At 57.1% G+C, this 13,436-nt stretch overlaps 1 protein-coding gene across 1 annotated transcript in view; it reads right to left on the reverse strand.

Annotated features, from left to right (window-relative positions):
• Positions 1-2,018: 2,018 nt before the first annotated feature.
• TGM2 (transglutaminase 2) overlaps positions 2,019-13,436 on the reverse strand; it is a 32,448-nt gene continuing 21,030 nt past the window's right edge. The window contains exons 7-13 of the mRNA XM_067553951.1: positions 12,071-12,206; positions 11,598-11,701; positions 10,707-10,946; positions 10,062-10,334; positions 5,866-6,026; positions 4,711-4,847; positions 2,019-4,123 (exon numbers count right to left, since the gene is read on the reverse strand). Of these exons, the coding sequence (XP_067410052.1) occupies positions 3,967-4,123; positions 4,711-4,847; positions 5,866-6,026; positions 10,062-10,334; positions 10,707-10,946; positions 11,598-11,701; positions 12,071-12,206 (1,208 nt within the window). The 3' untranslated portion in view covers positions 2,019-3,966. The remainder of the gene's footprint in view (positions 4,124-4,710; positions 4,848-5,865; positions 6,027-10,061; positions 10,335-10,706; positions 10,947-11,597; positions 11,702-12,070; positions 12,207-13,436) is intronic.

The raw sequence follows: 13,436 nt of genomic DNA on the forward strand, positions 1-13,436 counted from the left end.
CCCGACTTAGCGCAGTCTTGGTGGGCACAGGGTTAAAAATGCCCGTGGCCAGGCTCTGCTACAGCCCCCTCCACGGCTACCCCTGGAGAGAATTACAGGGCCCAATGCTCTCAGTAGAGGGACAAGCTGTAGACGTGGCGTGTGACATAAGAGTCAGAGCTGCCACAGAAAATACACGTCCCCACGGCAGCACTCACGCTCCGGGGGCAATGCTCCCACAGCACAGGTATTTAGCCTCCCTGCAGGCCAGGCTATGCTGTTATCACTCTTGCATAGAGACAGAGCCAAAGCACAGCGAGATCAAGCTGCTTGTCCCAGGCCAGATAAGGCAGCTAGTAGAGCAAGGCATTGAACCCAGGTTGCCGGAGTGCAAAGCAAGCAAGCAAGCACCCTACTCCGTGGGCCAGGCTTCTGCCTAGTAGCTGGTGGGTGGGAGCAGTGACCTCAGCCCAGCCTTGTGTGGTGCTTTCCTGAGCGTCTAGACCTGGGCTAACGAGCTCCACCACCTGGACATTGCCCCGGGTCCCTGACTGGCTGAGCCCTGCTCCCGGGGTCAGCAGAGGAAGCCATTTTGAGTAACTGCCTCCGGCAGGGGCGGAAAGGGAGAAGGCTCCAGAGGCAGGAACGGGCCTGGTTTCCTCCGCCAGCGTTGAGGGGGTTGGTCCTGTCCCCACAGAAGACACCAGCAGGTAGGGGACGGGTGTTTTCTGTTGCAGCTGGCTACTGTGGTGCATTTGTACGGCCCGGATCCGCGTAGCTGCTCCCAGCCGGGGCAGAGCGGGCTGGCTGTGGGGAGAAGGGCTTTGGGTTTCGCCACAGGTCTGGCACTTGTTCAGAGACGCATGAGCTTCGGAGGGTCCCACGCCACTGTCCCGACTAGTTCTGCAGGGCAGGCTGCTTCCCCGGGGAGCCGAGGTAGCCGGGGCAGTGGCTTGGGCGAGGCCCTTATTGAATTCCCCGAGGCCTGGGTGGGTTTGTACTCAGGGGACGAGGCCGAGCCATCGCCTGCGCGGCTCTGGTGACCCGGCGTTTCTCAGCGTGCTGGCCAGAGCATGGCTAGCATGGCTAGGGTGATCTGACAGTCGCATCTCAGAGGAAACCACACGTCCTCGTTTCACAGACGTCTCTACCAAGCAGGCTCGGCTCTTGCCTCCACCTAGCACGCTGACTGCACCCGGGCGCACGCCCACCGTCCTCACTGGCTGCTGCCGGCTCTGGAGGAAGGGAGGGAAGCCGGCAGGAGCAATGTCCCCCCCGGTTTTGTCCTTCGGTAATGTTCGATGGAAGCCGGGGGCGGGGAGGGCGAATGGGATGTAGAAGGAGGAGAAGAGCTTGTCTGTGTCAGCCCCTGTGGGCAGGGCGGAGTGAAGGTGCGTGTGTGTTACTGGGACGTACTGGAGCATTGCCTGGGCAGAGGGAAGGGTGTGTGTGTGTGTGTGTGTGTGTGTGTGTTAGTTACTGGGACGTACTGGAGCATTGCCTGGGCAGAGGGAAGGGTGTGTGTGTGTCTGTGTGTGTGTGTGTGTGTTAGTGTTAGTGTTAGTTACTGGGACGTACTGGAGTATTGCCTGGGCAGAGGGAAGGGTGTGTTTGTGTGTGTGTGTGTGTGTGTTACTGGGCCGTACTGGAGTATTGCCTGGGCAACCTTCATTCTGCACTGGCTGGTTTTCTGAAGTTTGAGATTTGCTCAGCTCAGCGTGCTGCGAGGGGACGACTGACCACCACGCGACTGTACCGCTGTGTTCACATACTTCCTTGGCTATGCTGTGAACGAGGCAGGGAGAGAGCTATTGAAGGGGGACTGAGAGAGTGGCTTTTTTGGACTCCTGTATGAATTGATGTAGAAAAAAACATCCACGGCCCCAGCATTTTACTGGGGGCATTAATTCAACTAGGAAGGACAGAAAAGAGCCATTTCATATGAAGTTTGGTGTCAAAACACCCCCGGTCCCACTGAGCTGTAACACAGACAGTCCCGGGAGCCTCCCTATGACACAGGATGCTGAAAACGCAGCAAGTCTCATTTTGGAAATGAAAAATGAACTCTTTATTCTGTGCTTACATCGTTACTTCACGTCCGTGTCCCGTCCTTTCCGCAGCACCCGGTATTTGCAGTGACATTAGTAGAAATGGTTAGAAAAGCGAGCACACGCCCCTCTCCGTACAGCCGAGGTTATATTGAAAACAAGCGGGTTTGCTCCCGTTATACAGTCCTCCTTCCGCCTCGCTGGTTTCAAAGGCACTTTCCCGGCATGGATAACTGGTGCAGAACAGCGCGGCCCTCCTGCAATACTGGTATAAAGTGTCTGCCTGCCTGCTGGTTAGTTCAGAAATTCTGCTCAGCTCCCAGGGGGAGTTTACAGCGGGGGCAGGAGAGGTTCTAGCCGGTGTCTAGCTCCAAAAGAAGCTTTTGAAACTGCAAACTTTTCAGGCCTGTTTAAATGCCTCCTGCTTTGCCTGGCTGCCAGGTAGGGCAGCGAGGAACGTCGGGGGGGGAACTCTTCCCACACCCCCCATTATAAATTTAAAGGGCCAGTGTGAGCATCCTGAGATCATGTTCCCACAGGGCAAAGCCACTGTTTGTTCACTGCTGAGTGCTGTAGCGGACACGTCCCATGGCGCTGCGCCAGCAGGAGCGTTGGATCTGCCAGGGGCACCCTGCTGCTCCAGAGGAGTCTGCTGCCAAATACAGCAGCGGCGTTAATCCCACAGCCACGAGATGCTCCTTGAGCAGTAACCCCCGCCCTGCGGCTGATGGAGGGATATATGGGCAGGGGGAAGGAACTGGCTGTTAGGACGCTGGGCTGGGTGGTGTGGGGAGGGTAATGAATACAGGGCCTGATACTCTCTAGGTCGCAGTGGTTGCTCCAGACCTGGGACGTGCTGTGACCAGCCAGGTTAAATCGCCAGCCTGTCCCCCTCATGCATTACAGTAGTGGGAGTTCAGATGGGTCTGACTGCCCGGCCGAGCCAAAATCGGCTGGCTGCTCTGTTCATTTCTCCAGCGGTTTTCCACTTTGTTCTCCAAGTGCCCCCGCGCCGATCAGCACACCGAGACGTGCACAGAGGGATCGAGGGGGGTGGATGATTGTCCAAAGCTATTGCCTTTGGCCCTGCCGGCTCCCAGGCTGCGCCGCAGGGAGGCAGGGGCTGGCGGCCAAGGCTTTGCTATAACCGCGGGGGACTGAGCGGAGGTGGAACGTGACCTGGGCTCACAGAGGCTTGAAGGGCCGCATTTTCAGAGAGCGCCTCTGAAGCTGTGCTCGGAGCACCTCTGGCCGGCCACACCCCAGTGTATGTCTGCGCAGCCACACAGGGAGGTGCAGATTCCCAGGCAGGCTTTGAGGCCAGCCTCACACCCAGCCAAGAGGCAGGAAAGGCGTGATGCCAGACTGTGGGACCTGGAGGGATTCCAGGGACGGGTGAGGAGGAGGAGCCTGCGTTCTCTGCAGCATGGCTCTGTGCCCTAGACTGGCCCGGTGCATTGAGAGGATCCCAGCTCCCTGGTAAATGCAGCTCCTGCAGCTGGGCACGGTAGGACAGGGAGCGGACTCCTACTTTGGTGTCCTCTCCAGCCAAGGGGGCCCTTGGTAATGCTGCTGAGCGTTGCATCAGATGTGTGGGAGGAGGGCTGGGACTCAGGCCCCCACTGCACCCCACCGGCTTTCTCGCTTGGCTGGGGTTGATATCCTCCTCCCTCTCGGACCGTGGCCGACGGGTGAAGTGTCTGATGCGGAAGGTGGGGGGCTGCGCCGTGCGCCTCTGGCAGGAGCGGCCGAGGCGCCGCTTTTGCAGCCTGCCCCTGGCGCGGTGCAGTAAAATCCCTCCGAAGGCAGCGAACGGCAGAGGCGCCGGGTGTCCCAGGTCTGGCTGTGCCGGGCAAGGCTGGGTCTCTTGCACTAAGGAATCGTGGCAGAAGCTCAGGTGGGAGCAGGGCCGGGCCGGGTGGGCACGGGTCAGGCGGCTTCACTTCGGCAGGGGAGCGATGATCACGTTGCGAAAGCCCTTCACGCCCTTCAGCTTGTCGCTCTCGAAATTCACCACGAGCTTGCGCAGGCCGGACTGCAAGGGCACCAGGTCCACCCTGGCCTTCGCCTCCTCCCCGGGCTCTACGGGGCTGGTGCTGTGGGGGGGGGAGACGTAAAATCAGCAAACCCCAGCACCAGCTGGCAATGTAACCCGCCCGGGCCCCGCTGCGTGCAGGCCTGGGGGCGTCACTAGCCAGGACTCACGCCGGACCCAGGCGTGCCCTGGGGGAGCCCATCTCCTGTGCAGCCATGTGGACACTGGTCCCCGGAGGCAGCGCCGCCCGATGGGGAGATCCTTGGGGAGCAGGGTTTGGGCTGGGGGTGGAGGGAGCGTTTCCTTTAATATCGGAAAACTGCTTCTGAGATGAAAGCGAGGGTCAGTCGACTAACCCCACCCTGCAGCTGAATGTGCCCAGACCCTTCCCCCCAGCTCCTGCTGGCGCTGCCCCCCACCCCGCAGCAACTCCTGCTGGGGCAGCTCGGCTGGAGCTGCTCTGACCCCCCCCAGCCAGCCTCCCTGGCCGTCCCTGCAGGGACGTTTGCTAGGTCTGGAGCAGCTGCGACCTCTCGCAGAGGTGGCGTCCCCGCTGCCTTGCTCAGGGCAGCCCCTGGCTGAGGTGGGACGGGGCCGCAGACACCAGCTCAGCCCAACCAAGCCAGCGGTGGGAGTAGAAACACCTACAGCTCCTGGATCTTCTGTCCTTTGGTCAGCCCGGCACCCTCCACAGTGAACACGCAGCCGTGCAGTGGGGTCGAGAGGGGGTTTGTCAGGGTGAGATCAGCCACCAGCTTCCGCTTCTGCATCGGTTCCCCTAAAATCTGGGTTTTAAAATAAATGAGTTGGATCCTCCGTGAAGTCCCTTTTGCCATTAGTGTGCGTGCACGCGCGTGTGCACCTGAGTGTGTGCACGTGCGTGTGTGTGCGTGCGTGTGTGCATGCTCCGTTCCATTGCCGTGTTAAAGCTGGCTTGAAAGTGAGCGTCTCATGTTCCAGGCCCCTCTCCTCCCCGCACTGGCCTGGAGTGAAGCCATTCGACTGCCCCAGTCACGCCAGGCAAGCGTCTGCTTATTTGCTTCATCGGCTCTCGTTAAACGGACCCGCTTACGGCTGTTCCTGGCCTGCAGCCTGGCTGCCTTGCTCGGCCGCTGTCTGCGCCTGGCCTCTGGCTGCGTGTGAGTCACTCCGGCGTGCGGCCATGCACCCTGCCTGTCTGACAGGGCAGCAGCTTTAAACTACCTGCTTTAACCCCCGCTGCTACCCTTATACACCGACCCCTTCCTGCCCTTCGCCCTCCCGTCGTCCGCTCTCAGCCCACACCTGGTCCGAGCCCGGCATCGCTCAGCCACGCTCCAGCATCCGCTCTGCAGGCTCACGCCCTGCCCTGGCCCCTGGCCTTCTTGGTGAGAAGCGCGGCCAAGCGGCTCCCGCAGCGGGCCCCTCCTCTCTCTCGCTGAGTGAGGTGAAACGGGAGGCGCTCGGCGCGGCTAGAAATGGGACGTGGCTGGCAGCTGGGTCTCGGGGTTTGGGCCCCGTGCAGTGTCGATGCTCGTGGCTTTTCAGTTCTGAGGTGGCCCCACCCCCGAACGCTGGCGTGCTCGGGGCCGCGGGACAGGCCTGCCGGTGGCATGTGCCGTCCCCGTGCAGTGACAGAGCCAGTCTGCTTGTGTGTGAGATTTCAGGGACCGCAGTTCAGCACCGGGCATTGGGGGAGGTGCATGTTGGAAGCTGCGTTCCTTCCACCGTTGCTGCCCGGCAAGCGGCCAGGAACGTGGCCCAGCCCCACAGCACCCGCCCCGGCGGGGCTGAGACGGGGCGGTGACCTTCTGACGCCCTTACCCTAATCTTGATATCCGGGTTCTTTATGTAGATGTCTCGGACCCCGAGGACGACATCTCCGGTCTGGTATTCGTGGAGAAGGGCCACCAGCTTGATCATGTTGTCTTGGGTCAGGCAGCTGCTGTACTTCTCATACAGAATGCGCAGCGGCACCGTCTTTTCTGGAAAGGAAGATGACCAAGATCAGGATTAGCTGCCCCCCAAAAACTCAACTGCCGCTGGCTTCCTGGCGCCCCAGGATCATTGAGCGTGGGGCTGGTCCATGAGCTAGTTGGGGGCCAGCTGTCTGTGTCATGGACATGGCAGAGAAAAGGGGGTGGTTTCCGGCCTGGCACAGCCGTCAGTGGGAGCAGCTCGGTGCAAGGTCTGGTTTTCCAGGGCTGTGATTGTCTCCAGAGACAAGCTGGTGCGACAGTGGCAGAGTACGAGGGTGATACGCAGGAAGGCTGAGGAGAGAAACTGGAAAACCTCAGGTGGCGTGTCCAAGGCAGCTGGCCTTTGGAAGCCGGGCGCAGGCAGGATTTGCAATGGGAAGGGAGCAGGGGATGATGCTGAGAGGCAGGCAGAAGAACAGGGCATTGGCTGGCTACAGCCAGCCTCCCAGGCCCCCAGAACGTGGGTCGGGGACGCTGTCAGGGCAGGTGCACCATGGTAATGACTGAAACAACTGCCATGATCCCTGGGTTATCTGATGAAACACAGGCTTGTGTTGTGCCTTGACTCTTCATGCATCACTTCCACTAATCCCCAGGGGTTTATATTTAGCTGCTGTTAACCCCTACACCTCTGGCCTTTTCCAGACACAGGCCTGCTAGGAGGACATGCAGTCTCTGGAAGGCTATAGACAGAGGCGCCGAGGGCCTGTGAGCCCAGCTGGATCTGCTGGGGCTGATCCAGTTCTGGGTCTGCGGGCTGCTTTTGGCGAGGCCGACAAAGCTGCACGTTTCCATCCTGTGTTGGGGCAGGCAGCGCGCCCTGGTTGGCGTCAGCCCGGGGCGAGCCCATGGGGCTGATCCGTGGCAGAGCTGCACCACCCCAGGAACGGGCTGGATGAGCTGTTAACATTGTGACTGGCACTCGGGGCTCCCCCGGGGAGGGTGCCGATGAGAGGCGGCCTGTTGAATGGTTACTCGCCCCTCACTGACAGAACACGGCGCACCGGGGATCCCGGCACAGGCAGGCAGTGAGGGGCAGGGGAGGGAAGTGTTACCACCGCGACGCGGCACGAGAATGAGAAACAACCACCCGGAGCTGCCTCGCTCGCTGGGGCAGGCCTTGGGAACGTGGAGAAATTTGCTATTTCACAACATACGTTTTGGTTTGCTGCCCTGAGAGCTGAGGGGACTTACAGGTCACCAATGGCCACGAGAGTAGACAGGCCTGCAGGGTCACTGGCAGTCATGCAAAGAATCCAGCTCTCCTGAGCGCCAGAGCCGTGCTTTCCCCACTAGTCCGTGCTGCCTCCTCCCACCAAGTGACCTGCTGGGACCACGGTTCCCCTAGCGTCAGGGTTTTGCAACTTCTCTCCAGGTCCCAGTGTTGCTGCTGGAGCTGCCACCGCCCCAGAGCAAAGGAGAACAACTCCAGAAGGGTCCAAAAGCACTTCCCAGGCTAAAGAGCTTGTTCTGGTTCTTTTTGTCACTGAGTGATGAGGGAGAGCAGAGGAAAATGATCGGAGGTTTAGCAAACATGCCCTATGGGGAAAGGGAAATGCTGAGGAAATCCAATTCACTTGGATACAGGGTGTTCTGTTCTCCACTGAGCTTTGTTAGTTTAGCATTTTAGATCGAGCAGAAACCTTTGAAAAGAACCACCTTATGCTAACCTTGCTGCATTAAGCATTTTTTAATCTAAAAGGCATCTGCCTTTTGACGGAATTTAGACCAGATGTAAAACCAAGGTCTTTAAAAAGCCTCTTGCACGTCTTGTCAGAGCCGGGGAGTGCGGCCCATGTATCCTGGCCAAATGCCAGCTGGAGTAAAGGCTCCCTGTGTAAGTCTCTGCACACTTTCAAATGGATATTTCAGGTCGTCTTCACTTCCTGTCCTTTACTGTTGGGTGGCTGCCATGCTCCACTCCAGAGGTAGCTACATCACCACAGGCCCTGATTCTGATCTCACTCTGATAGTTTTACAGCGGTGTAACTCTTTGACGGAGGTGGAGTTACTCCCAGTTTACACCAGAGAATCATAGAAAAGTAGGCCTGGAAGGGAAATCAAGAGGTCATCTAGTGAGTCCGTCCCCCGCGCAAAGGCATCTATTGCTTGGTTATGCCAAAGAAGGGAGCGGCTTGAGTCTGAATTTTCAAAATAAAAATGTATTAATGAGAGAGGATAAAGAAATAGTGAGAGAGCAACTTCTTCAGTGAGTGCAGGAGAAGAACCTAGGAAGAGGGATCAATGTGGAGACACCCAGCCCGTTTTTTCAGTAAGGAGAGAGTGCAACAGGCGCTGCTTTTCCTCATCTCCCTGTCCATTTCTGGCAGCTACCTGGCTGCTATTCTTTAGCCTTTCATCAAAGATTACAAATCCACAATGGCACATACATAAGCGGAAAAGCCGCATCGACCACAAAGCAGAAGCCCAAGAGAGCCAGAGCCGATAAAAGAACAGCCCGCCTGTGCGGCGCGTGGAGCAGACGGTGCTTTAGTGCAGCACGGCCATTCCAGAATCCTCTCTGTGCACTAGTGAAAGTGGCTAATGCAGCGTGAGGGCTCCCCACGAGGAGAAAGCTCACCCACGCGTCTCAGCTGGGAGCCGACCTGGAGAAAATCACACACTCTAGGTGCTGTTTATCTTGGTAGTTTGCTCCAGGGTATGATCGTACAGGATAAAACACAAAGGCTGAATTCTTGCACTGCGCCAGCCCACAGTTTGTTTGAACTGATGACCCAGATGGCTTGTTATATAGTCGAATGAAGGAAAATAACATCTGCAGGCTAAGACTGGCTGTGGCACGAACTGAAAAAGCCAGGAAACGGACGTTCAGAGTGAAAATCTATCCTCAGCTCACACCTTGCTTAGCAGGGCATGAATTCAATGCAAAGTGCCAGTCCTGACTGAGATTTGCATTCCTCTGGGTTGATTTGAATCTCAGCAGTAAATAAAGGTAATAGGTTGGGCCAAATTGTCAAAAACTGGCTCCAGCTTTGAACAAGCTAAAATCAGACTCTGCACAAGCAGACGGGATTTGCGGGAGCGGTCGAGTTATTGGATTGTGTCCATGCAACGTGATGCCTGCTTGATTTGCAAATTGTGTATGCAAAAGTGTGCATCTAAATGTAGAGGCTGGAGTGTGGCCCTTTTGACAACACGGTGACATCCAGGTTAGACCTGGCTGTGAGGTTCCTCTGGTCCGTGACGTCCTGTCGTGCTGCTGGCAAGTTTCTCCCTGGAAGTGTATTCTTAGCCAGCGTTTCTGCCCTATGCTGCCCACGAGCGCTAAGCTCACCTGAACCAATGGCGCTGTCACCACCAGGAGGAGATGGGTGAACATGAGGGCACAGCTACCTTGGCAGCTGGCCTGCCAGTGGGCAGACCTGGCCGTCCCAGCACACATTGGAATGACCATCATCTCGCTGCCCGCAGGCCCACTCATTTGCCTTGGCTTTCCCGGAATACTGACCACGAGACAACCCGAACAGGTGGGCAGTGGCAGGAACAGGGATTTTAAGAACATCCGATCTCCATCGGAAAAACGACCGTAAGTCTTCCGAGCTTCTTACACGCTCGGGTGCTGAGCACCTAAACTCCTGGGTAGATGTGCCCCATTCTGTGCCCTGCCTTAAAAATCAGGGCCTCGTACCAGTCCCTCTGCACCACACAGACAGTGCCCCCTCCACAGCACAAAACGCTCTTTGAGAAGGAGCTTGGCAAAATGCCAGTCCTACCACAATGGAGAAAACACTACAAGATCTCTCTGCAATCTTGCCTGTTGTTCAGACACGCCGTCGGATGCGCACAGAACGGTGAGCCGTGTAGCGCTTTGCAATAGATACAGCGAGAGATGGACAGATACCGAGCGCCGGGTTGTCAGCTGGGATAAATCACTGAAGTTCTGCTGGGTTTAAAAGAGCTCGGCTGGTTGATATCAGCTCAGAGTCTGACCCAGGAAGTAGAGAGAATGGTTTCTCTGCTACGTTCTCCCTGCTTTGGTCCCGGTATCACCTTCCTTCATTCCCGGAGGCAATCTCTTACCTGCATGGGGTAGGAGAGTGACATTCAGAAGATCCTTCATCCCACACTCAGGGCCCACGACTCCTTTGTAACTGACGGTTCGGGCACAGAATATGAGCCTGCACAGCCGCTCGGTCGCAGTGCTGTTGCTGATGACTGCGTAGACGTCAAAATCGCAGCCATTGTTCATGCCCTCGGACACCTTGATCTTGATGCTCACGCCCTTCTCCTCCTCCGTCAGGTCATTTTTCTGGAGTTCTGCTTTTGCAAACACTTCCCTTTCTTGGTCGGATCCTGCAATGTGTGAGAAGATCATTGTTACCAGCCCGAGTGCCCCAGCTGCCTTTGCCCTTCTCCCCAGAACCGTCCTGAGTGTGACCTCTGCAGCGTGAGCAATCAGATGCTGTATTAATTAGATGATTCTTGCCCAATCCTAACTTCCCCATTTTATCCCCCAGCCCTTGGCTTTCCTCTCGCCGGGCAGTGACCAGCTGCATCGTGCTTTGCCCTTCCTTCCAGTCCCTATTTCGTACGACCTCACGAGGTCTCCTCCAGTCCTATCTTTCTCTGATTCTAGGAACTCAGTGGGAATTAGAGGGATTCCTGCCCCCAAATTGGCAGAAGTAATGACCATTGGCAGCACGTCCTCCGACAAGCTGTGCGTACCCTCGGGATACTTGTAATTGTGGGTAATGTCTTCTCTGTTATCTCGACCCACACTCTTTGTGCTTATGTTCTTTCCTACGGTGGAGGTGTAGATGGTCTTCTTCCTGGAGCCATCCTTCTGCAGCACCCAATACACCACATCTGCATTGACCTCCGCAAAGACAAACGGGATGTCGTACTTCAGCTGCAGGTCACCTTCCTTGATGGCTTTGACTGGCGCTGGCCCGCAGCAGTATGCTCCTGGGAAGAAAGGACTCTGCATTATTCTTCGGTGTGCAGCTAGTGCTGTCAGTACACATGGGAGCGTGGGCTGGGTGAACCGTGCGGGTCAGTATCTGGGATGTGCTGGGCATGTGCCATACACCATCTGGACTGGACTGAAGTGAGTATTCAGTGATTGGCATCTGTAACAGGGCAGCCTGCCCTTGACAAGCCGGGAGGGCTGGAGAGCCGCCAGCTCTGTTCTGGAGACAAACCCGACAGGCAGGTGCTGGGAATCATCTGACCCAGCTGGGCAGCGCCTAGTGCCTGGGTCTGATGCTTCCCAGCTGGGGGAATATAAATGCAGGCCCAGCTCGGGCAGGGGGCTGAAGGGCCAGGAGAGGGATGGGAGTAAACTCTCTGGGGCTGCAGAAGGAGACAGCCCTGGGAACCCTTGTGAGAGGGCAAGCAAGCCCTGGGAACCCCTGCCGAACCTGGGGAAGGTCCTGGCCATTGCGCTGCCAGAGCCCAGAGGGCCCCACAACCCAGGCTGGGAGCAGGACTTGCATGTTCCATGTTTCTGTGTTAGCGAATACCCAGGGTCCGGAAGTGAGGGCTACAAACAGAGCTGGGCGTGGCCGATTGCCTTCGCAGGCTGGATCAGGGCCGCTGCCCATAGCATCTCTTTACCTTCACTCTTCTCCTGCGGAGTTGGATCCAAAACCTGCCATCCATCACAGCCAGGTGAAAGGTCGGGCCGGGTCATCCAGGACTCCACCCAGCAGTGGAAATTCCTGCAAGGAAAGCAAAGAGGGGCAGAAGGAGTTGAACGTCATGTCTTCTGCATCGCGGAAGCAAAGGGTGTCCAGCATCCTGCCCTAGGGGATCGCAGCATTCCAGTGCTGGCTGTTGGCAACACAGGCTCTGTCCTCCGCTCCTGGCAAAGGGCTTGCTGAGATGGACGTAGACAAGAGCCATCCCTGATATCACAGGGGGCCTCAAGCCTGCATGAGATCTGCCTGTAAGTGAGGGGGAGCATGGCCTGTGTCCCTGGGCAGCCCAGCTCCTGGCATACCATGCTCAGCAGGCGTCACGTAGCAGGGGATATTCCCATGGGCACTTCACCCTGAACCTCAGCCCTTCCCGCTGCGGTTGCCACTCACCATATCATGTCTTTGGTTCTCTTCTGCTGGTTGCCCATTTCATCGAGGAAACGGTCAATGACCAAGTTGCGGTTGGTATCGTGGGCAGAGTTATAATTGGTCACCACGCGGCTGGGAATTCCCAAACATCTCAGGACTGAGGAGGGAGCGAAAGGGGGAGAGGTGAAGCCTGGTGCATTTCGTGGCTGCATATTGGAATCCCTTGCACCTGTATCGCACTTTCCATCCCCAGCGCCCCGAGTGCTACCCAGTCACGGAGCCTCTCAGCCCTGCTGCAGGGCCAGGGCGCGTTGTCCTGGCAGGTGGGGAAGCCCAGAGAGGCCGTGTCACTGCCCAAGGTCAGGCAGTGGTTGTGGCCACAACAATCCCATTTTTTTTTTCTTTTTGCTAAATTGTCATGCTGTCTGGGCTCCCCGGGAAGCAGCAACGATGGTGCCAGGCGGCCAGCGGCTTCTAGTCTACCCATGCAGAGAGCAGGTGCGCGACGTGGCACCTAGAACGCCAGCCCCTGGTTTGTGCTAGCGCTCTCCCCACGGCGCTGCTGGAGCTGCAATGAGCAGTGAGTCAGTGCCAGAGCCCAGACTCGCACACGTGGGTCTCCTGACAGACAGCAGCTGAAACACAAGGAACAGCTTCTTCCCGTCCATCAATAGACAGCACCCTCTCTGCCTCCAGCTTGGACCCAGAATTGCTCTCTTCGCCTACACCCAGGGGATTGGACGGTGACAGCGTAGTCCACTCCCTCTCTGAGGCGGTGCCAGAGCGCCGGCCGGTGGAAGGGTCAGGAGCGACAGCCTGTCCAGCCCTGACACTTCACTAGCAATAGGGCACGAAAGAGACTGGGCAACTGCTTTACAGGGATTCCGGGAACGGGGAGAACTTAGCATCCACCATCTCCTAGCTGCTGCTTGCAATAGGTGGGGCACCTCTGGGAAGGCGCCGCTAGTTCTAAAGATTTGAAGGCCACCGGTAGGGGTGGATGAGACTCAGAAATCCACATATGTGTCTAGCTATTTTCTTCCTCTCTCTATGCCCAGGAGAAGAAAGCCAAACCCTACTGCACTTTTTCCATGAGACAAATGAGTGTAGGTGTGTCTTGAAAAATGTAAGGCCTGATTCTGTTCTGATTTGCACCAATGTAACCCCCGCCCATTGGTAAAGTTACCTTTGATCTAGACTGCTGAGAGACAAGACTCTGTCTCTGTGTGTGCAAATGGGGGATGCCAGGGAATTTTCTGTGAATCATTTCACTAATGTTTCTCGACTGTCTGTGTGGATTAATTACATTATTTTAAACTATTCTGTTCCATTCATGCAGTAAATTGCACTGCTCCCTGTGGCAGGGGGTGTTATGCGCGCGCAGGGG

Source organism: Emydura macquarii, unplaced genomic scaffold (assembly GCF_026122565.2).
Source record: "Emydura macquarii macquarii isolate MOO-44397 ecotype Brisbane River unplaced genomic scaffold, CSIRO-AGI_Emac_v2 contig_1483, whole genome shotgun sequence".
Taxonomy (NCBI): domain Eukaryota; kingdom Metazoa; phylum Chordata; order Testudines; family Chelidae; genus Emydura; species Emydura macquarii.